This window comes from Drosophila melanogaster, chromosome X (assembly GCF_000001215.4).
Source record: "Drosophila melanogaster chromosome X".
Lineage (NCBI taxonomy): Eukaryota > Metazoa > Arthropoda > Insecta > Diptera > Drosophilidae > Drosophila > Drosophila melanogaster.
In genome coordinates, this window is record NC_004354.4 from 8,506,445 (window position 1) to 8,530,002 (window position 23,558).

At 40.7% G+C, this 23,558-nt stretch overlaps 3 protein-coding genes across 18 annotated transcripts in view; 2 read left to right on the forward strand and 1 right to left on the reverse strand.

Moving 5' to 3' along the window:
• The window catches only part of CG33181 (uncharacterized protein), a 27,682-nt gene extending 17,097 nt beyond the window's left edge, over window positions 1-10,585 (forward strand). For 3 of the 8 annotated variants that reach the window (NM_001103441.2, NM_001272405.1, NM_001103442.2), the window contains 9 exons: window positions 3,012-3,674; window positions 3,781-4,260; window positions 5,909-6,306; window positions 7,467-7,791; window positions 7,863-8,009; window positions 8,080-8,227; window positions 8,745-8,950; window positions 9,020-9,168; window positions 9,279-10,585. In NM_001103441.2, coding sequence (NP_001096911.1) covers window positions 3,641-3,674; window positions 3,781-4,260; window positions 5,909-6,306; window positions 7,467-7,791; window positions 7,863-8,009; window positions 8,080-8,227; window positions 8,745-8,950; window positions 9,020-9,168; window positions 9,279-9,482 — 2,091 coding nt within the window. In that variant the 5' untranslated portion in view covers window positions 3,012-3,640 and the 3' untranslated portion in view covers window positions 9,483-10,585. Of the gene's footprint in view, window positions 1-3,011; window positions 4,261-4,645; window positions 4,957-5,908; window positions 6,307-7,466; window positions 7,792-7,862; window positions 8,010-8,079; window positions 8,228-8,744; window positions 8,951-9,019; window positions 9,169-9,278 lie in introns of those variants that run through there. The other 5 variants (NM_001103440.2, NM_001103438.2, NM_001272406.1 and 2 more) reach the window with 5 other exon arrangements.
• Window positions 10,586-10,928: 343 nt separating this feature from the next.
• Nrg (Neuroglian) overlaps window positions 10,929-23,558 on the forward strand; it is a 37,798-nt gene continuing 25,168 nt past the window's right edge. For 3 of the 9 annotated variants that reach the window (NM_001169234.3, NM_001272408.1, NM_206657.4), the window contains exon 1: window positions 10,929-10,976. The gene's annotated coding sequence lies outside the window, so the exon portion shown is untranslated. The other 6 variants (NM_167160.2, NM_078535.3, NM_001258652.1 and 3 more) reach the window with 4 other exon arrangements.
• PIP82 lies at window positions 18,943-23,254 on the reverse strand. The gene is made up of 3 exons (NM_132259.3): window positions 22,868-23,254; window positions 19,405-22,719; window positions 18,943-19,329 (listed from the first exon to the last, which is right to left on the reverse strand). The coding sequence occupies exons 1-3, from the start codon at window positions 23,079-23,081 to the stop codon at window positions 19,271-19,273; spliced, it is 3,588 nt and encodes a 1,195-aa protein (NP_572487.3). The 5' UTR covers window positions 23,082-23,254; the 3' UTR covers window positions 18,943-19,270.

Here is a 23,558-nt window from a genome sequence, read left to right on the forward strand (position 1 = left end):
TGAACTAGTTTTTAGTTAATTTATTGGGACTAAAGCTCTCGTTTTACCACTTTGAAACCTGATTTAGTTTTTAATGTTTGCAAATTTAACTAAATATTAATATTTGTTTGGTGTTAGCATCTAAATGTTCACAAATGTTTATATGTTCATAAATATGAGTGTATATTCTATTGTACTCACATATCTCTCATTTAATTTACCTTAAAAATATACATTTATTTCGAAAAAAAAAGAAGTGAACTAGTTCAGTTTAGACCATGCACAATTGCAACTGGTTCCGAATAAAACCTGCTCTTGGCATTCTGTAAATTTCCATACCCAACTGGAATTTCGCAGACATATCGTCTGCGAACAGAAAACCAAAAAACCCGCAAGGAAAAAGAGAACAAGAAATTATGAATACAACTTTTGACATTTAAGCGGGCGAATCGTAAAACAATAACCATTGAAAATCAATTGGTTACTGCTGCCCCAATCGCATCGATAAGAAAATAGGTGGATAGAAACCAAGACCGAAAGGCGGCAAAGTCTATTGACGATCGATCGATCGATTGTGTTTTGGATTGCCGGCGAATTTTTGCGCCGGCGGCTGATCCACTAATCAAGTTGCATTTATATGCCCCACCGATCCGTCGGCTATATAATTGCGATACTCAGTTCCGCATGCAAACAGTTGGGGGCGAAAGGGAATCAAAATTGAAAATGTAGTCCCCAAGCGAACTGCCACGCCCACACGCGCCCATCCATCCATATGTTTTTGGTTTTGTCTTGACTTTGAACTTGAACAAAATAAAGAGAAAAATCAGTCGCCGCTTGGGAAACACTGCGTATACGTAATTTTTTACTTTACTCTTTCTTTTCGGTGTCTTTTTTTTTCGGTTACTGTGATTTATCGCCACTAAAATTGTTTTGTGCATGTAAAGTATAACTATTTAACATAACATTAAAAAAAAAAATTATTAAATTAACTCACTAGCTATTTCTGGGCACGCTGCGTATACGTAACGTAAATATAGTTTGGATTGCCCTTCGTTATTCGATCAGTCTAAAGTTGTGCTGGGCCCATGATAAGCTTATCGGGTTCTGGTAAATAATCAATAGTTGACTTTATAGTTTTCTTTTTTTTTTTTTGTCTTTTACAACCAATTGACTGCTGTTTGTGGGTGAAATATATTTCAGAAATGATTTTGCTACTTGTTGGATAAGAAGTAGTAGAAAATCATAACTTCTTGATATGAAACCATGCTATTATCTCGATAGTCATAAATTTTCCATATCCCAAAATAAACCGATGTGAATCAGATGGTACAAAGGTAAAGAAAGCTTATCGCTTAACACCTGACAAGAAAGTGACAAATGAATTGACAATTTAAATATTAAATTTACCATTGATGTGAAATGTTTTCGCTGTCGTTATATGCATATCCATTCCATTCCGTTGACAAGTGTGTTTTCCACAACGTTGAGGAAATCTTTCGTCGCTGGTTCTTTTGTTTACAGATGATTGTTGCAAAGTCCCTACTCCGTGCGGCTTTCTCGACAATTTCCCACTAATCAGCGGTAATCGCATAGGATTGTTAACCGATAAGATTGGTCTCAAAAACTATTAAAAAAAAGAAAACAACACAATAGCACAGTTTGTAATCGAAAACGTCTTAGTCAGCAACGATTTTAGTCAGAATTAGAAATTTATGGCATTTGTTGTAAGGTTTAACCAGCGTTTTGTTCAATGGCCAGGGGAACTTTTCATGACTCGGTGATTGTGCTCAATAATTTATAAATAAAAGATTAAAGGACTTCTACTATTAACTAATCACAGACACAATCATATATATAATTGCTTATATTATGCGATGATCTATAGCAACTTCTCCTGCGTTTTATGGTGACATTTTAAAGAGCATCTAGATAAAGATAAGACCAACATGCAGGTGCTATAAGCTATTTGCTGCACTTATCAAGTTGTATTTTCTTTTTTTTCTTGTTTTTCTGCTACGTAGCCGACGCGTGGGGCTGATTTGTGACGTGATATTGAATTGCGAGCGCAAGGCTTTCACTTCACGACGATAAGAAAAAAATCGCGTAAAAACCCTTTGCTAGTCTCGAGTGGATCATTCAATATATGTAGAATCGCTTCTCAATCATTCCTGTCAACGGTATTGTACACATATATGAATGTATTTTCTAGTTGTCAAAGCCAAGTGGCGGCAATTTATTGTGTCCAACTGTTGTCAACGCGTTGGCAAATAAGCAATATTAAAATCTTATCGCCGACAGGCGTGTGAGTGGCTCTGGAGATGTTGTCAAGACTTTATATAGAGCCTTTAAAGTTCATTGGAAATTAAGCAAAAAAAAAAAAAAGACTGGAAACAAACTGGATAACTAGCAAACTTCCTTTTCTCCAACTCATCTCATCATGCGGCCAAACATCGACACACAAATGCAAACGATCTCGAAAACGGTTAGCAAACAGGTTAAAAAAATGAAAACCAAAACTATGTTAACTATATCTTGGTCATGGCCTTTCGATTCCTCGGCCATGCGGAAGTTCCAAATAAAATGTTTGGGCAGGTCAGAGGCGAATTTTTGCAGAAAATAAGCGGACTCAATAGCTTCATTTGTAATCTATTGAAAACATCTAATAATCTATATCATTAATTTAAATTTGCTACATATTATATTGTTAACTTATAAAACAGTCCAAAAAAGAAGAGTCTCAATGAGTGAGAAGGTGTAGTAAAATCTTATAAAGGTTTTGGTCCTTATTAAATTTCCAAAAATTGGCGTTTCTTTCGTTAAAGAAGGATATGCGGCATAAACTTTTCGACTTTTCAAAACCGAAAACAAATTGTTGTCGCTTTTTTGTAGACTTGTGACCCGATCTTTTGTTGCTTTTCTTGATTTACATTGATTCCACGTTCCAGCCGATCTAGTAGTAATTATTCAAATCGATTTAAATGCATAACTTAAACAAGAAATAAACCAAATGCGTTGTTATTGTTGCCTTGCAGCCATATCAACGGTCCGGTGACTAAGCTCAACCTCTCAACCTCGACCTCAGCCTCAGTCCTTCTACCTACTACCTACTACCTACTACCTCTCACTATCCCCAGTAGTACGACATCCTGGCCCCCAAAAACCACGGACATTACGACGCACACATCCTGCGACAGACACACGGCGCCCCAACATTTCCCACATTTTCAATAAAATGTAAACCAAACGATTCTCCGGATTCTTTCAATTCTTGTTCCGATTTGTATTCTTCATTCATTCCTTAAACAAAAAACCGAAAAAAAAACGTAAGCCTACGTAATACTGAACAGCAATCAATGCACTTTCCATAATTCTTAACTTATTATATATATTATTTATCGAAAAATAAAACCATCTTGTGATATCTTTTTTTGTGTTTAGTCATAGGTTGAAAAAAAAAATAGAAAGAAAAAAACCAAAACAAAAAGTATGCAAAACCCATAGACAAGTAATTCTTAAAAAAAAAAATAAAACAAAAAACTATATTTATTAGAGCACAGTTTATAATTTGTGTTGAATGTTTAGTTTCCGTTGATTTTAAGCCAATTTATAGTTTCAAAGCCTAGACACTCAGGATTTAGTTCAAATATTAGTAGTTTAGTCGATGAGTTGTATTTGCGAATACTCGCTTGAGAGAAGTCCCCCGCACACGAACAGGCACACGCATGCACGCCCGCCGTTTGGGGCTGCTCTACACCGACACATAAAGACCCCCACACACGACGACAAGACGGACGAAGACAGGCCAAATCAATGCGAAAATGTCGCTGCCCAACGAACAGACAAACTTGCCGCACAATCCCAGCCAACCAGCATCCGCAGACACACAGACACCAGCCACGGCAACAGGAACCACAACACCATCCACACCAACACCATCCACAAGAACCACACAACCAAATGAGCTGAAACACCGCCTGACGCCACTGAATGTGCGTCGTTTATCGGGCTACGTTAATCCGCAAGCGATCAGCGATAATGCTGGCGATGATCCCCCGCCCACCACCATTAACATTGGCCTCTTCAACAACAATAACAATAATAATACAAATAATAATAATAATAATAACAACAACAACAACAACACAGCATCAACAACGCCACCATCTGCATATGCCACACCACCAATATACCAACAACAGTTGTCCACACTGACAGCAACAACACCGCTAGATGTGGCACCGGATGATAAATACAGATTGTTTACCATTTTCAATGGAAACGGTGAGTGAAAGTATACGAAAGTATAAAAGTATAAAAGCCAACCTCCCCCCGTTGATAAAAATCCAACACGATGAAATCAAATGAGTTCCACATGTTCCACATCAACATCGAACAGACGGCAGCAATACTCGGCGCTCTCGTGTAGATAGGCCTTTTTGGGGAATTATTATGAGGTTTTGGTCACACTAAAACACTAGAGAAACAACACCATCGGTATTGTTGATTCTTTCCTTGATTTCTTTGCGCTCTATCTCTCTCGCTCTCTCTCTCTCTCTCTGTCTCACACTCTCTCTCCCTCTAAATCTTTCTCGCTCTGTCGCTGACTTTATCTTACTATCTTTTGTATTTACTCTTGATATGCAAATATTTATATTTAAGCGTCCAGACTGGTTTCCCCTTCTTTTTTTTTTTTTGTTCACTTTACAACATATTTACCTTCGTATCCATATATCCATATTCTTTATACTCCTTTTTATATTACATTAATCCCATGCAATAATCGCCCTGCCTTGCAAATGTCTCGACTATATTGCGATTAAAACCCACAGAATATTTACCAAACAATTATCATGCATGCTCTGCCTCACCCGTAATATGTATGTATGTATGTATATCTCGATTCGAAGCTACCACTTCGTCTGGGAACTGATCCTTAATCCAAACCAAATGCGGTATATGGAATTTTTATAAGCATGTGTATTTTAATGATACACACTGCTGTTTCAAGGATCTCTATGATCCTTGATTAAACAAAATATGATTTATTAAAAATTGGGTTGCACCTAAAATGGGACCTATCATCATATGACCTCTTAGAAGTCTAGAATGATTGTATCTCACAGATAAAATAAGCAGCTATACATATGAAATTTGGTATACAGCATTCTGAGAACTTAATATATATATATGCATATCATATATATATATATTATAACTAACTTTCAACTCATTTAGCTAACAACAGTCAAGGGGTAGTTAATGGTCTATACCCATTCATCTTGTACTATGGCAGTCTTAATTGTTATTTTTGTGATGTTTAATTGTCGCTGTCTCGGCGGCTTGCGAATTTGTTTATGGACGAACGATTTGTGGTTTATGAACTTGGCTACGAGTCGACACAGAAACCGAAAACGCAAATATATATGCGAGAATTCTAATCAAACGAGTTTTTTTTGCCCCTTTTTTCTTTGTTTTTTTTTTTTTTTTGCTTCTGCTTGAAGAAGACTCCACCTGGAGACTGTCGAAAAAAAAAACTGAAATGAATAAAACACAGAAAATCAGTGACACAAGCACATAGATTATATTTATTTGTGTAGATGCTTAATTTATAGCATTGCTAATTAATTGCCTTGCTAATTGCATAATACAGCTAAATTTAAATGCATGCCACACACAGACGCACACTCAAGCACTGGCACTAGTCTATTTAATGCATGCAACAATTATTTATATGATATATAAAAGTAGTAGCCATGTACGAGAGAGAGACCCGAGCACCTAATCCGGCGACCCACTTGGAACACATCTAATCTACGATCTGCGCCTTGATCCCCAAAACTAACCCGCATCTTGCAATCCTCTTCTTTCGTTTCGTTTCGTTTCGTTTCGTTTCTTTCCCCCGTGCGAAATAATCCGATTGAAAACCCAGATCCCGACAATGAGAAATTGTCGGGCCTACCACATTCGACAACCGGTTCACTAAGCTCAATCATCACGACGTCCATAGCATCCTCCGAACCGGATCCTGGAGCGGTGAGCGGCGGCGGCGGCGGCGGCGGCGGCGGCGGCGGCGGCGGCGGAATAGGAGGAGCAGGTGGCGGCGGCGGCGGCGGCGGAGGCAATGGCGGTATCGGATCGGGTGCCCTGGTGGCAGCGGATGCCTCCAGCATTGCCGGCATCAATGGCAGCTCCGAGGAGAAGTTGGCGCTCAATCGACCCGGCATCAAGCAGGAGAAGTGGACAACTATCCTACTGCAGGTATCCATTCCGTTCTTTCTGGCCGGGATTGGTACCATCGGAGCTGGCATTGTCCTGGGACGCGTTGAGGTGAGTCCATTTGTTATAATCAATAGTATATTAATATGAAATAGAAGCAAATAATAGCAATAAGATGTTCGAATAGTTATACTTTTAATTTGAAATGCAAATGTACTTTCCCTACTTTGTGTATTCGTATTTATCCATCAATTAGACAGCTTTAAATATAATTAAATTGCAATAGAATAGACTTGGTAAACTGATACAGTTTAAGGTATTTAATCTCCCTTCAGTTCGACAAGTACAAACGCCAAGAAAGGCGAATAGAAACGACAGCGTTAATTACGCCAAATTAAATTGTAAAATTGTAAAAATTTGCTCTATGGAATGGGTGCCCCATAAAATGGGTTTTACACCAAGTCAAGTACAAAGTAAATCGCAAATTAGTTAATTGCACATTTGAGCTGAATTCATCATATTGTGTGGGAAAATTCCAAGCAGCGAAAGAGTAAACATACATCCATAGGTAAATCGAATGATTATGAGAAGTGACAAGATTATATATTTATTTGCAAGCATATGTCACCATTTGATAAGACCAACAAATTACAGCAAATACAATTATGCAGATAAGGACACTTTATGGCTTTGCCTCATCAATAATCCTGTGCGATGAAGCCACGTGATAAAATTAGAAATCAGCTATAAGTACGCATTACACTTAAACAATCTGTTCGAGATTCAAGACTTCAAGAGCCACTCAATCAAACTGAAACCAGACAAAGCTCGGCTATTTTTAAACCTTTCCCCACGATTTGTGTACCTGGTGAATTGGCACAATTCCTTTTAGAATGTTTTATTTATGGCTGTGAAGTATACACATGCAGATATGCATAGTACATGCGTGTTAAATAGTTAACGTTTAATTTGCCCGCTAATTGATGGTAAAACTTCTGGGCCAAACTGGAGACTCAGCCAGTTACAGGCGGCCAATGCCCGAAACGAACTGAAAATATTGGTTAAATCTGGAGGAGATTTATTGCTGAGCCATAAATATGCTCAAATATTTGCTTTAGAACTTAATTGGGAATTAGAGAAGGTGTATTTTTAATAAGGTTCTCAACGAAAATATAATTACTTGTTAATAAGTTGTTGTAACCAAGTAAGTAATCCGATCTATCCGTTCATTAATTTCTTATATTCCCTTTTCTCTCGCCCAATTTAACCAGAAATGGTATGTCTTCAAGAACGTAAGCGAGCTGTTCATCCTGGTGCCGGCACTTTTGGGTCTCAAGGGCAACCTGGACATGTGCCTGGCATCGCGTCTCTCCACGCAAGTGAATCTGGGCAACATGACCAGCAGACAGGGCGTAATACGGATGATAGTGGGGAACATAGCACTGGTGCAGGTCCAGGCGACGGTGGCCTCCTTTCTGGTGGCCATGTTTGCGGTGAGCGTGGGCGCGGCCATGACCGGTGACTTCTATTTCGAGAACATGATGCTGCTGACTGCCTCGGCCATGTTCACGGCCACCTCGTCGTGCTTTGTGCTGGGTAGGATTGCACCTGCGACTTTTCCATTCCATACACTCTCAATTATATTAATGGCGTTTCTTTAATTTTAGACTTCGTTTTGGTGGCTGTAATCCTGTTCTCGCAGAAGTACCGCCTCAATCCGGACAACCTGGCCACACCGTTGGCCGCCTCCATTGGTGACGTGGTGTCCATCAGTTTGCTCTCCTTTATCGCCTCGCTGCTGTACGATCATATCAGTATGTGTCTATATTATATTATATTATCCATTTGTGTATATCTAACTAATGGCTGTTCATTTTCGCACAGAAACGCACCTGTGGATCACATTCATCGTGGTCACCTGCTACCTGGTGCTGTTGCCCATGTGGGTGATGATCGTGCTGAGGAACGAGTACACGCGGCCGGTGCTAAAGAGCGGATGGGTTCCCGTCCTCTCGGCCCTCTGCATAAGTGGGTACGTACTGCGTACTAATAATAACTGGGAACTACGAACTGCGCACTCTGGCAAATCAATTCGATTCGATTGGATCGAACTCTCGAATCTTAGGGACAATAAAATTGGGGTACCATGATAAGCAGAAAAGACGTCAAGCTGGCCGCTATATTTAGATATATCAGATCGTTTCATTTAATGCCCAATCATGTCCAGGCGATTGTTTTTTGTGGGGAGTAATGAGTAGCCGAGACCATGGGAATCATTCGCACGGTTTGATGTCCCTGACTCGTGTTTGGCGACAGGTCAAGTGCTCTTATAATTAGAATTTAGCATTAGGATTTGAATTCCCGGGCGTAATTACTCGCCATGACTGGGAAATTTACGGCAATAGAACTTCAAAAGACAAACACACTTGAGTTGGTTCGAATCAGAATTAAAATCAAATGAAATGAAGTCAACAATGGGTTTAAGTGCAACTACTGACTGCTGTATTTAACTGATCCGATTACTGAATCATTCCCTCATCTCATTACAGTCTGGGTGGCCTTGTGTTGGATGCCGCCGTCGAGGTGTTTAATGGATTCGTAGTGTTTCAACCGATCATCAACGGAATCGGCGGCAATCTGGTATCGGTGCAGGCCAGCAAGATATCCACAATGCTGCACCAGAGCTCAATTATCGGGATTATACCACCGCACACGCAGATCTTCGAGTGGCCTTGGCGGGCGCTCTTCAAAGGAGGTAGGTCTCAATCAGAATTGGCAATTGGTAATGGAATCGGGTTATTATTCATTTGTGCTCTTCATACAGTTCCCTATGCGAAGACAGCGAGGATACTTATTGCCATGTCCATACCCGGCAATGTTCTGTTCATCTTTGCTGCTGACTATATAAACTATAGCACCTCGACGGTCACCTGGGTGTTTGTGCTTTCCTATTTGACCGCCAGTTTGGTTCAGGTGAGTTTTGAATATGCTAAGGCCGTTTGCTGATGTATGTACATACATACATACATATGTCATTATAAACCCTCCGAAAACACAACGCTAATGTGCTGCGATCGTTTCAGGTGATGCTGCTGCTGTATATTGCCCACATCATTGTGCACGCGATGTGGAAGTGGAAGATCGATCCGGATAACTCGGCCATACCCTACCTGACGGCCTTGGGCGATCTGCTCGGCAGCAGTCTGCTGGCGGTGGCGTGGCTCTTCACCATGTCGGTGGGCATGCAGTACGGATCCGGAATGGAGACACTAAACGCACCTAACTAATGTAGCTAACGAAATAGGGAGTACGGAGTAACGTAGAACGATAAACAAGGCAGCCACACATACACACACACCATACAATATAAAGAACTGTTATGTACCTAAAACAAATATACAGAAAACATAGAAATTGTACGTATAGCCAGCCTCCTCCAGCCACCCAAAAATCTTAAATCCAAGACAAAAAAAAAAAACCTCCCAACACCAAACGGAAACGGAAACGGAAACCGCTATAAAACGAACTAACTTTTAATGATGCATGTCGAATGCTCGAGGCGAGAGATATTAAGAGATATGATATCATTTTACATTGTGTCCTTCTTCACATGGCTTTTGCTTGTGTTCCTTTTGCTCTACCGAGAAATTATGTGCGATTATGGTATATATACAGGCTATATATAGGCATATGTAGAATTGCAGGCCGCTGCGTCATATTTTTTAAGGCTTTTAGGACAATATTATACACATTTAAAGAAAAGTATATACATTGTATAGGGAGAAAAAGACGACGAAGAATTACTAAAAGAACATTTACGCCACGCAAATTGTTTTCTCCCACTTTGGTTCTTGATTCTTTCGCTCTTGATTACCTTAAACAGCCAAATAATAATTGCAAAACGTAGACGTAAATAGAGCCTACTTAAATCCTTAATTTACACTTAACCAATTATGTAGTATTAGCGCAGATTTGATTTTTGCAAGTCTCGCTTTCGATTTTGTTTTTTTTTTTAATATTACTTTTCTCATTGTCCCCTTCCATCCCCCTTTCCATTTCCCCCCCGCAGAGCGCGAGCGATAAAAAGAAATAGGAGAAGCAATAATTAAACCGCGAATTGCGATATATATGATTGCAAATTAGTTAGGACGATGGAAAGGAAGTGTGTATGCAGGAGTTTGTGCGTTCTGCTCCGCATCAAAAAGTGAACAGGGATTAAAATGATGAGAATGAGAGACGTTCTGAAAGGAAATGTGATCGATATTTAGTTATAACAATAATAATAATAATAATAATAAATTAATTGAAAACGTAAGAGAAAAGGCATCAATATTGTGTAATACTTGAAACAATAATACCAATTAAATAAATATGTTGGAATAAACGAAAGAAATCCAAATAGTTTCAATATCTTTATAATTAATTATGTTTCTGTTTAGCGTTGCTCAGAATTGTAATTAAAACGTAAAACCATTTGAATTTGAATATTTTGGCGCCCAGTTCATCAATCGATATATCATTCATGTTATGGGTAGCATTGAACACACTATCGATAAGAGTCTCTAAAGAGTTACAAATATCGATAAGAGCGTAGGTTATTTAAAAGTATATCGCATCCCTGGTAATCAATCGATAGTTGGTATATCTTAGATAAATATCGATAACCGTAAACCAGTTTGTCGGTGATGCCACCCCGCATTCCGTGCGTCCGATTGTTACCGTTCGCGAGGCTGGCAGTTCCTCTCCGCATTCGAAAAGAAAATATCCGCGCTGCTGGTTGTGTATGTCCGCCAAATCGTATTTACTGAAAACTACGCCGAAAACACCGCGATACATATTCGCAGCCGAGCGAATATATATCGTTATTTGGGTGTTTAAGCACTAACTTTATTTATTTTTTCCTAAAAATTCCGCGTGTATAACATAACTGTCCCAGTGTGTGTGTATATGCGTCGGTGTTAGTGTTAGTGAGCGCCGGGAATTGAAAATAAAATAGTAAAAAAAAGAGGAAAAAAAACGAACTGACGCCGCGTAGAAAATTGTCTTATTTACTCCGCCAATATATAAATTGGTTTTAGCTCTGCCTTCGCTTTTTTTTTTTAGTGTGCGTTCGTGTGTGTGAGTGTGCGGGTGTGCTTGTCTGGGAATTGTTTTAAAAAAATAAGAAAAATTGGTTGCCAAACGAAAGGAAGAAAAAAAAACCCAAAACAAAATTGTTTGTCTCCTTGCGTTACTTCCACCTTCATTTTTTGTTGTTTTTTTACTTTGCACACTGTGCCGCACCCAAAAAGTTAAATAGTTGATGGTTTTCATTAATGCAATTGATTAAAAATGAATGGCAATGCAATATTGTACGAAGCACACGATGACAACAAAAAAGGAGAAGGAGAGCAAATCGGAGGACGCCAAAAGCCACGCAAAGGCAACAACAACAGCAACAATGGGCGCCATTAACTGTACAAGAGCGCTCAAAACCTCAACATTTAAAGCTCTGTGTTTTTTTTATTTTTCCTATTTTTTTGTTGTATTCTAGTTGTTTTTGTATGTACATATGTATTTACCACGAAGCCAAAACTTCGTAAGCGAGTTATTGAGTGGCTCCTTCTCACTCGCTCCGTCTCTCACGCTTTGGCGCGTCGCCCTCTCCCGCCTTCCTCTCTCTCTCTTACCTGAGTTTTGAGTTTTGGATTCTTGAGCGCTTTTTGGCAGAATCCCGTCATCTAGTTGTTGTTGCTGCTGCTGGCTTCTATGACTTAAAGGTAAGCATTATGGATTTGAACCAAGTTTTCGTCCAAGGGCGTAATCTTAACTCCACACACACTGTTTTTTTCTTTTCATTTTTATTGGTGGCTCTAAAACAGGTTTTCTAGCAGCTAGCGAAGATGGTGACGAAGAAGAAGAGCGCAGACAATGAGCGCGAATTACGGCATGTGTGTGTGCGTGTGTCGGTGTTCTTGTTTTGGTGTGTGTGTGTGTGTGTGTGTGTAAGGTGGGGCAGCTTCAAGAGATCACTTTTTGAGCTCTTTTTACGTTTTTTGCCCTCTCCCTCGTTCGTCGCCACTTTGGCGCTCTTCTCGCATTTTCACATGTACTTTCCACGTTCCTAGCGATTTCTCTCTAAATTCTTTCGATTTCATACCTCAAGTACAGAGATAACGGGTTTTCCATTTACAATTTAGAAGATACAAAAAACAAACAATCTTTTAGCGTTTTCAGTTTTATTTTCGTCTAAGCCATTTAATTCATTTACTTTAAAATTCTTTAAATTTAGCAATATCTGAAACAACTGATTTTCAATTTTTTTCAATGATTCTCAATTGCAAACTGAATTGAGTTTAGTTAGGTAAATATATACATTTTGTACTTCTCTCCGCTATTTTTTGTGGTTTTTGCTTTTGACCATGCGGTCATCGCGACGACGTCATCGTTGTGAATAGGTTTATATATATGTATGTACATATATGCATATGTATATGGCAGTTCGTTCCGCCCCAGCAACGCCGTCGACAGCAATGCCTCCGCCCCGAATCGACCCAAAAACGTATCAAGAAAAATAATAATAAATAAATAAAGAAATAACAGAAACTGAAACTGCGTCAACTGAAGCAGCATTAAAAATTAGCTAGTTAATAAATGCCCTTGTTGGCCTTTTGGTGTGGGGATGTCCGGCTAAAGATACAAGATACAATAAGTGATGAAGATATTACTTCACATGCTTACAACATATTAAAAGTATTTAAATAAAAAATATTTGCTAAAATTGTACGAGTTTTTGATAACAAGTTTTATCAACCGGCGACCACAACAGCAAAAAAAAAAAAAAAAAAAAATTTAAGTGCAAATTTCAAAAGTTAATTCAAGAATAAATGTTTAAGCAAACGAAACCAAATCCAAAGTCACTTTGCTGATATGTAATCGCAGCTATTTTTTTTATTTCAAGCACAGTGTGATGATAATTTTCGGCCATTCTTGACTTTGAAAAAATCAAGGCCAAGGTGATCGGAGAATATTTCCATGTTGCATGTGAAAGACTATTACTATTATTTATAAATTCAAGTCCCCTTTCAATGAGGCTAACCTCCAGTAACTGGGATCGTTTTCAATGAGAGCGATAAGAAAAGAACTTGAAACGAAACATTGAAGCTTTATCGATAGAGAAACATCCCCTATAATTTATGCCATTAACAATTGGAAAAGTCAAGCATAATTAAAGCAGTTCATTAATTGAGTAGGTACTGAAATGGACACTCACACTCGAGGCCATTTGAATAGGTACAAAGCATCTACTATTTACTGTTTTTTTTTTGGTCATGCTTCGCCTATTTGCTATTTGGTGATTTTTCGCATATAAATTTTCAATTTGTCAACAATAAATCATACGCAGATCACTGATTACTCTCTTACATATATTTATATGTTCTTGGATTTACTTGGTTACTTGGGAGCTTTTTCCTATATCTTGGATTCCTAAACCTCAAATATATTCCATATTGCCACTTACATACATGTGTATGATCTTGGGTGATTTTCCTCGTAATTGAATTGTTCTTGAACGCCAGAGGCGAACTTTTCGTTTATCAATTCTCCTGGGGCTTTTGTAATTTGTGTGTTATCTACTTTTGAGTCGATCAATTCTTGATTCACACTTGAGGCACTATATTGGTTTTGTCACTTCTGTTGGCTGCTGAATGTACATACATACATACATAATATGATATCATCGATATCTATCTGCGAACTCTCGCGCAATTTATGAGAGATTTATGTTGATATTTTCATATTTTTTTTGGGCGTGCAATTGCCTGGCATTTGTTATAATTAAAATGGAACGCCCCAAAAAGTTGGGGGAGCTGGTAGGAATCAGCAGGCATATATACTCGTACACAAATTTGTGCGTTCCAAGTGGATAAATACATACATATGTATATATGTACCTATAAATTTATGCGTTTTTGTGCGGCAATGTGTGTGTGTGTGTGTTGGATATATATTGATATCATCGCCGCGATCTGTATCTTTTTCGAAGCTCTACCATGTGGACGGTCTTCTCGGATCTCATTTTTAGTCTTTTCATCTCTTGAACAGCTGTGGCTGATGGCGATTGCGTCATTTTCATTCGACATTTCTGCCGCTCTGCGACCAGTTTTTAATCCAATTCCGTCCGTTGGCCACGAACAAAATCCTTTTATGATGTCATTTCAAATGTTGCATGTCGCATGTCGCAGGCCTCAGGCCAAAAAAGAACAACAAAAATGAAAAAATCCAAAAAAAAAAAAAATCCTTTCTCGTTCACAAAATCAATAGTAAAAGCCAGGAAATACAGCTTTTTTTCACTTCGCTACTCCGCAAACAAACAGAAAACACACAAAAACGGCGTGCTGATGTCATCATTCATTGCCTTCGAGAATTGGCCTGTTTCTTGGTTAGTTTCCCCACATTTCATTTTTTTTTTCCCTATTTAAACAAACTATATACATATATCATATCCGATTTGCTATTTGCATGGCATACCATGCTTTCTGGTAAATGAACCAACATTTAGTTATTTGAAACGCTCATCAAGATTACCAATTCTTCGTATAAAAATGTAGGAAAATGTATTATTACTTAAATTGATAATATATTTGTAGCATTTGATATAAGCTTAACAATTTTTTGAGCGGATGTGCTTTGATTTGAATAAAGATAAACACCGAAAAAACTTCATAGAATTCCGAATCAATCATCTCAATTTTCTTTCTAGCTAAACTTTTGTTGAAAGCATAAGGGTTAAGGCGGCAAAGTGTGCCTGTACTCTTGTGGGTTAAGGGGATGCGATGCCGGTTCGCGGTTTTCGCGGTTATCGCGCTTAGATGTCTGTTGTTTTACTTTTATTTATCATTTTTCGTTGCCAAGCTTTTTTTCGAAACTGAGAAAAAAAAATGTGCTTGTTTTAAATAATTAATCTTGTAATTAAAGTTGCTTATATTTGAAATTCATATTAACTTTAGCTGATATACCAATTATAACGCAGAACACTACTATATTATAGCATTTAAAAAATAAGTGCTTGTAGTATTGCATTTTTGATTTCCTGACTAATAATTGGCTTCTATGTTCTGCGCCCATTTTTTTGCCAAGTGCATTTTGTTAGTTTGTTAGTTTCGCTTGTTTTATCAGCCGTTTTTGCGGCTGCTCTAGGTGCCAGTACCGCTGCTCTGCCGGCGTCTAAAAGTGCATTGCACTTTTAAGTGTTTTCGGCCTGGGAAATCGGATGGAAAGCGGGAAAAGACGCCAGAGAAAAGCCCCATGTGGCACAGTTGCAAATAGACGAAAAAAAGAAGTAGAAAAAAAAAAATATGGGAAAAAGGGAGACAGACAGGAGTAGCGAGTGCAATTTGCATTAGCTTTTCGCTATGTTTTAGTTCTTGTGCACTCACCGCCAACTTCTTGTTTGCATTTTCACCATTTTCACCATTTTCCATGCCCAATGGGGCTACTTGGGGACCCTCTTGTCATTTGGGTTAAATGCGAGCAGGCGTAGAAAAAGGGGCATGGCACTTTTTTTTAATTAAACTGAAAGAAACGCTGAGTTTGAAAGGCAACTGGTATTTCGAAATAAAAATATCTCAATTGAATTACCATTCAGACGATCATTGCAAACTACTTTTAAGTGGGTTAACTTGCTCCTCTTACTGCATTTGCAATACGTAATGTACAATTACAGATTATTGAACTTTTGTTGCGATTTAATTGATCAATCAACAAGACAACGCAATAAAGTGAAATTATCTTGAAAACTTTATCATTATTTACTTGTATATTTGCGATCTACAGGCGATCGCGTTTCATTTTCTGCAAATGCAAACAATTTTTTTTTGCCGGCATTTACTCGTATTTGATCGAATTTATCATTTAGTTTGTTTCCAGTCTTAAACAAACAACAAATAAAGCTTCGTCGTTTTATGGAGCTTTTTTCCAGCCTCAAATTGTGACTCAAAGCCAATTCAAGCTTATATCTTTCCCGATTTGTGTGTTTGTTCATTTTTTTTCAGGTATATTTTTTTTTTTTTTGTTTATTTATGTATTATCGGACACACCCAGTGAGAAAAAATTTGTATGACAAGCTGCCACTTTTTTCTTGTGTGTGTGTGTGTGTGCTTTTTTTTTTTTTGAGCCTCTCTCTTTGCCGCTCTTATTTTGTTTATTCTTCAGATTTGGTGGGAAATGGAATTGTACAATTGATCTTTGACAGTTATATCAGTTTGAATCATACATATATGTATGCATGTATGTATGTGTGTAGTTTAGGCGTGGCTAACTGCTAAGTGTAGAAGTATCTACATAATTATGGCAATTAACAGACGACTGACCCACATAATGAGCACTTATGTAAGCTAAAAAGTAACTGGAATATTTTGTAATATCTATCTGTAATATTTATTTGCTGTTCTTTGACCTTTGGGAATTCTAAAGAAATCCATTAGTTTGATGAATATCTTATACTTCTTTTTTTTTTTTTTTAGTTTTTTGTTCGTGTTGTGGGGCTACTAAACTTCCGTTTAGTGCGTTAGTTGGCCCGCTTTAAATGTGGTTAAACTGAGGATACTAGCGTATGTTGTGGATATAGTGTGGATATTAGTGGGGTTGGTGGGGCGACGAGAGCTCCCGTTTCATAAATTGCATTATGTTGCCGGCGAATGGAGCAAAGTTGCCACCGCCAGAGGAGCATTGAACTTCTCGTCTGTGGTCCGGAAACCTGACAGCAACTCCCAGTGGAAAATGCGCCACCCCGAACCCACTTTCCTTCCAGCCATTTGGTTAAAAGTTTTGCGTCAGCTTTGCTCACTTCCTTTGAATTTTCCGCACGCGGTGGAAATGCTCGTTGTGGGAGAGCGCGGTGCGGGGGAAATTTGTGTTTGCGTGATTGATTGATTGCGGAAAAGTTTACTTTTTTAGTGGGTTAAAAAGCGGTTTAATTAAGTGATCAAGCTGGTGTAAATATAGATATTTGTTTTACGTTAATAGTGGATAAATTAAACAAAGTTTTTATGTTTACAATGAGATAACTTTTTGGTGAAATTCGAAACTTATAGATAGAAAAATGAGATAATGTTTGGTCAGCCGTCCTTCTATCAGTCACTCAATCACTCATTCATTCATTCATTCATTTTCCATGCTGACCGCACACAAAAAAAAAACAGAGTAAGGGAAAAAGACAAAAGCGTTGCGGATTTCATTTCATTCACATTGATTGGGGTGGCTCTGGATTTCTGGATCACATCAGGGGTTAACGGCGTGTGTATCCGTATCTCTGCGACTTTGTAGATACTTTTGGATGGCTGCATATTGGTGTTTGGTCGCGTGTCAAATAACTGTGCTTGCTGCAGCTGTTTTCCCGAGGGTTGCAAAAATACAAATATGTACGTCCATATACGATATGCGATTGTGATGTGTGTGTGTGGGATATTAAGGATATACGCATCTATAGTAAGTAGTATCCTGTTTTTGTTTGCCAGCTACCTAAAATCGTCAGCAATTTTGCACTTACTATTTACTATTTTCGCCCCATGGCACCCCGGAGAATTTTCACTTTCCATTCTTAATTGCCCACGGAAAGTCAACAGTTTTCTCGATTGAGTTATGTCGAAATGCTGGTAGCAATGCCCATTCTTAATTTATAGAATTTATTGGCATTTAATGCATTGGCATGAGGGCGAGAAATTACACTGCTATGCAGCATAAATGCGCCAATAAAAAAAAAAAGAAAAATGAATTTTCCACACTGCGGGGAAATTAGTCACCACAACAAGCTGAGTTTAATTAATCAAACGGGGCGGATGGTGTGCGGTGTGTGTGTGTGTGTGTGCTTATTAATTTGCTCTGATTAAAGGCACCAAATGACCTCACAAGAGTCATTCAATCGCTCACACGGATGAGTGAAAAGTGAGAAGGAAAAGGAGAAAGGGCTTTCTAAGCCGCCTAATGAATCGGTCCGCCGGAAAATGACTAAGCTGTGAAAATGAAAGGGCAATCGGGTGGGGTAAAAGTGGGGGCTAGTTTTGAACTCAACAGACATACGTACATGCTACAAATATGGGCACTGCATTGCAGTCGAATCAAAGGGCCAAGGCCACCAAAAAAAAAAAAAAACTAAAAAAAAACCCGAGTCAGAAAGCCAAACGAAATGTGCAATGGCTTGCAGAATATTGGGAAAACTAAAGAAAATCCCACATGAAACTGCACTACTTAAAAGGTTATACTAAACAACAGATGTTGTAAGTATTGGCGGCATGATCCTTCGCAGTTTACGGCTATTAAAGGTAGCAGGGCATTATCCTTATAGCCGCCATATGTTGCGTTCTAAAAAAAAAAAAAACTATAATGTGCGTCTGCAGCCAAGTTCCACCCTCCACCAAATTAATTAATTAGCATAAATTATCAATTAAAATGCGCTCAGTCAGCGATTCGAGTCAGTTGCCGACAGCGGGCGATAGGGGAAGTAAATTCCGGTTTCAGGATCGCTGCAACCACCCCTACCAATAATGCATATATATATATAGTTATATATATATGGAGTATATATGTACATATATGGTGGTGAATTCGAGCGTCAGCTGGCACCTATATCAGCATTTTCCACTCCCCGATGCATTTTAGCGCTATTAATCAACTTCCATCCCCGAAAAATGGATTTTATCTGCTTCCAAATGGAATTAACTTTTGAATAACTTGTGCCAAAAGCTACGATTATCTGTTTATATGCCGCTTGTTTATTTTGTTGTTAAAGTTATACAACTTGTACTCTTTATTTATTACTCTTGGCTTAGGCTAGAAAAAAAAATTATTCAAGTTGATTTGAATATAAATAGTGTTAGTAGTAAATAGCATATTGAAGTAGTGTTCGAAAATTTATATTTGGGCATACGAAAAACGCAAGTTGGTTACCGAAACTACAATTTTGAAAATACAAAAGAAAAAAAAAAACATTACAATAATTTAGAATTGATTTCAATTGAATACACGTTTATGTTTGTGTTAGAAGCACTATATAGAGTTTCAAGATCCTTAACCTCTATACATAATCCTCATCCGCTCAGATCTCCACCACATAGCGACTGCTGCCCGAGGGACTAATGGAGTAGTAGCTATTCTCTGAAAGTGAATTTATATTGTTTTATAAACTTCATTCGAGTAATTGTATGGAAAATATCTATGAATTAACCTTACCTTCGTCGCTATCGAAGCTATAGAAATTGTCATCATCGCGGGTCATGGAACGTCGGCTACGTCGTTGATGCTGCAGGATTTGCGATGGATTCTGATTGGGATTGGTACTGGGATTCGGATTGGAATTCGAGTTGGCATTGAGATTGGTGGGCGTGGAACTGCGACGACTGCTGGGAAAGGATAGCGGCGAACCGTACTCGGATCTGCTGCAATTGGAGTTCTGTCGATCCAGGGCCAGTTCCATGGACTTCGTCTTCCTTGTGTCGGTGATCTCCTGATGAGCAGATTGATCCGATTGATCCGATTGCTCCAATTGCCGCTCATTGTTATTGTTGTTGTTGACAGTTATTTGGGGTATGACCACAGCGCGATTCGTTGGTGTCACCGAGTCGACGGCTCGTCTTTCGATTATCTGAAGCTCCAGTATTTGCTCCATCTCCGGTTCCTCATCCTCGGGCTGGGCACATCGCTCGTACTCCTCGCTGTGCATCCGCCGTGGGCAAAGTCGTGGTCTGCCGCCCTCGAAGCGGGATATCAGCTTATTGACCTTGCCCACATCGCCTGGTCGCACCTGTTCGTTGTAGGTGAGGCGCAGGGAACTGGTTTTGACCAACGGCTTGGCCGGTCTCGACATGGAGGCGCTTCTCTGCGCCATTGACCGGGTGACGGGAGCCGGGGAGGGAAGCGATGCCACCGATGGAATAGTTTCGACCGACGGAGGCGGCGGTGGTTTGCTGACTGGCAGCGGCGGAGGCACTGCATCGTAAATGGGAGGCGTGGCTGGGCGTTTCGTAGGCGGACGTCGCTGTGGTAGTGGCGGCGGTGGCGGTGATTCCGATGGCGGACGCTCCGAGGGATCTCTCTCCTCCTCCTCCTCCTCCGAATCCCTCTCCGCCTCTTTGTCCTCCTCCTCCTGCGCCATAAGGCTCTCCCTACTGTTCCCGATCTGTGGACTCTGCACCCGTATCCTTGTGACCCGCGAACAACTGTCGTCCGCCTCCTCGCCACTGGTATCAATGCTACTCCCAGCACTGATCCTCAAAACGGGTGCATTTCGCAGGGCCTCATCGAAATCGGCAAAGGCAGCTGATCCACCGGCCGATGCCTCGAATATATCGATGCTCTTGGGCTTGTACAAAGCTGGAGCTGGCCACGATGTCTGCTCCTTGAAGCCGGCGATGATCTGTTCGTTGGGCAACCAGGCGCTGGTCTCAGATTTTGGCACGATTTTGTTGCCCCCAGCAGGAGTTTTGAATTCCGGCGATGGTGATCTCTTGGTCACAGGCTCACCACGCGGATTGCCTGGAGAGTACGACATGCTTTTTTGTGGTCCAGAGGCTGAAATTCTGATCTCCGGATGGGGCGATGTTTTTGGCCCCGCCGCTGGAGAACTTTTAAGTCCGGAACTTCGGACGACCGGAGACATCGAGCTCCCCTTCGACGCCACCGCTATGATCAGCGTGGATTCGTAGGCATCGGAGTGCTCCTGATGGATGAGCACTCTGGGATAGTCCTCGTCGGCGATCTCCTCCAGCGATTCACTGCTCCAGGCAGCCGCTCCGCTCTTCGACGCCGCCTGAATCTCAGCCAGCTTCGCCATCTGGCGAGCAGCGTGGGCGGTCGCAATTCCCGATACGGATGATTGGCCCCGCTTCGTCTGATCCTGGCTGTGATCCTCCTCGTTGTCCTCCTCCTGGATCTGGCCAAATGCCTCCTCAGCGGATATATCCTCGCCGCTGTCATCGTTCTCGTTCCCGTTCCCGTTCTCAGCCTCGAGGCTATCGCTGCGATGGTAGGTGGCCTCCAGTTCATCATCATCGATTTCGATCGGTTCGTGACCCACTGTATTGGGTTTCGGTTGCTTGGACGTTGTCGCGTTTTGATTATTGGCGTTACGCTGAAAAAACTTTAGCTGATGCACCTTCTCGTTCAGCTTGGCCAGGGTCTTCTCCAGCTGACTTCCAACGAGCAGCCCGCCCAGAACTCCCGATGCACCACCAGTAGCACTACCTTCCGCTTTGGTTTCCAGCTCTTCGGGTTCCTTGGCAACCTTGAAACTCTTTCGCCAGCGCTGCTGCAATTGCTCCGTGGATGCAAATCGACTGAGACGAGCTCTCAGATTTGCAGTGGAGCTTCTGGTAGGTGCATCTTTCGTTTTTTGACCATCCGGCGTTGCTTCCTCTTCGTCTGAATCTGGAACTGGAGCCGCAGCCTTGGACTTAATCTTGCTCGGTCGTTTAATGGACTTTCTGAGTCTCTTGATGTTCTGCCTTATGCTCAGCTTTCTGCTGGCATTGTTTTCGTCAGCATTTTCTGCAGTTTTTGTTGTCTCCTCTTTGGTCCTGGAAAACTGGGGTAAATTGGGCAGACTGGGTAGATGGGGCAACTTGTTGATGAGCAATTGCTTATAGCTACTGGGACGTGGTGGTGGTGGTGGTGGTGGATTAGCTTGTGGAGATTCCTCCGCCGCTGCCTGCTGCTGCTCCTCCTCCATTTCCAGTGGTGGCTTCCTGACCTTGGCGAATCTGGTGGCAGCTATACCGGGCTTACGGCGACTTGGCAATGGCGGTGTAGCCTCCATGCCGCTCTCATCCGTTTCGTGGCTTATCTTGCCCCTCTCGAACTGCTCGTGCTCCACGTCGTCGTCATCGAAGGTGTTTTGTCGAGTGCCCGCCAATGTTTTGATTTTAATGTCATAGTTCTCGGCTATCTCGCGATCCCTGCGCTCCCTGGCCAGCTTCTCCGATTTCAATTCCCGTTCGTACTGCTCCACATAGCGATCCACCTCGATGTTGTCCCTTCGCACTGTCGTTTGCTTGGCAAAGATGTGCTTGATCCTCAGTTCGCTGAGACTCTTGTATCCCCTCTGCAGGCGTTGGGTGAACGTGGTGCGTACATTCCCATTCTCACTGGGCGAGCTGTCATCCAATGCACCAACGACTGGAATTTTAATGGGACTTATGGGTCGCGAGGCTCTATCGCCGCTGCCAGGCGCATAGTAATCGTCATCCAGACTACCAGCACTTCGATACGTTCCCGGCTGTGATTGTCCCAGATTTGCACGGATCTCCTCCTGCTCACCCTCGTACATTAGCGAACTGATGGTGGAGATTCTCTGTGGCGTCCTGTTGATGAACTGCTGCGATTGACCGGCCACCTGAAGGTGCGTTTGCTGCGCTGCTCCGGCGCCATCTTTCGCGGATCCACCCGCTGTACCTCCTCCTGCTGCATTCGATCCGCTTTTGGAGCTGCGAAATATCTTGCGACCACGCAACTTGGGCAGCGATTTGGGCAACTTTAGTTGTGGCAATTTGGCTATGATTAAAAGATTATAATTAACATCAAATACTATGATAAAAGGAATAAGGAATCTAGCCTATACTATAAGTATTGATATTGATTGATTCTACTATATCGACCTTGGTCTAAAAATGACGAATCCATTGTCCTAACAATTTCCTACCTTTCAAACCGTCCACATCGATGCGTTGGCATAGATTTCGAAAATCCATAGAGGAACCAATCCGATCCGTATTCCTACTGCGATTTGGCTCCAAGTCGGAGCTGCGTTGCTCCAACTGCGTTTCCGATTGCACCTGATGGATGTGATGATGATGATGATGATGATGATGTTGATGATGAGGGTAGTGCTGGAACTGCTGCTCCTGGTGACTCATGGCACCAAGCTAGCCCAGATCTATTTAACTATCCACTAGATCAGCAATGCGATAGAAGATCAAAACCAAAACCGATACGGAAACAGAAACAAAAACGGAAACTGAACGGAATTCATGGAACGTCCGATGCAGTTCAGCATTTTAGTCTATTTGAAGAGGCTCCGGCAGAGAATAGTGCAGAAAAATACGAACTATGGCTGCGCCACTGGCACCTGTCAATGGAAAATCGCTAATTCAATTAGCATGCGGGGGATTTTTCAACCCTTTGTTTTGGTCGAAATAAGAGGTATTTGCAGGGTGTTTCACTTTAAAGCAAACGGGTGTCAAAGAAATCAAAGCATAGAAAGAAAGCCACAGTTTTTAAATTGTTATATAATCATTTCAAATACTTTCGTTTCGAAAACAGTCTTTGCTTTGTAAGAACTAAAGTGCAACTTGTACTTTGCATAGCAATTTTCGAATTAAAGGGTACTTCGC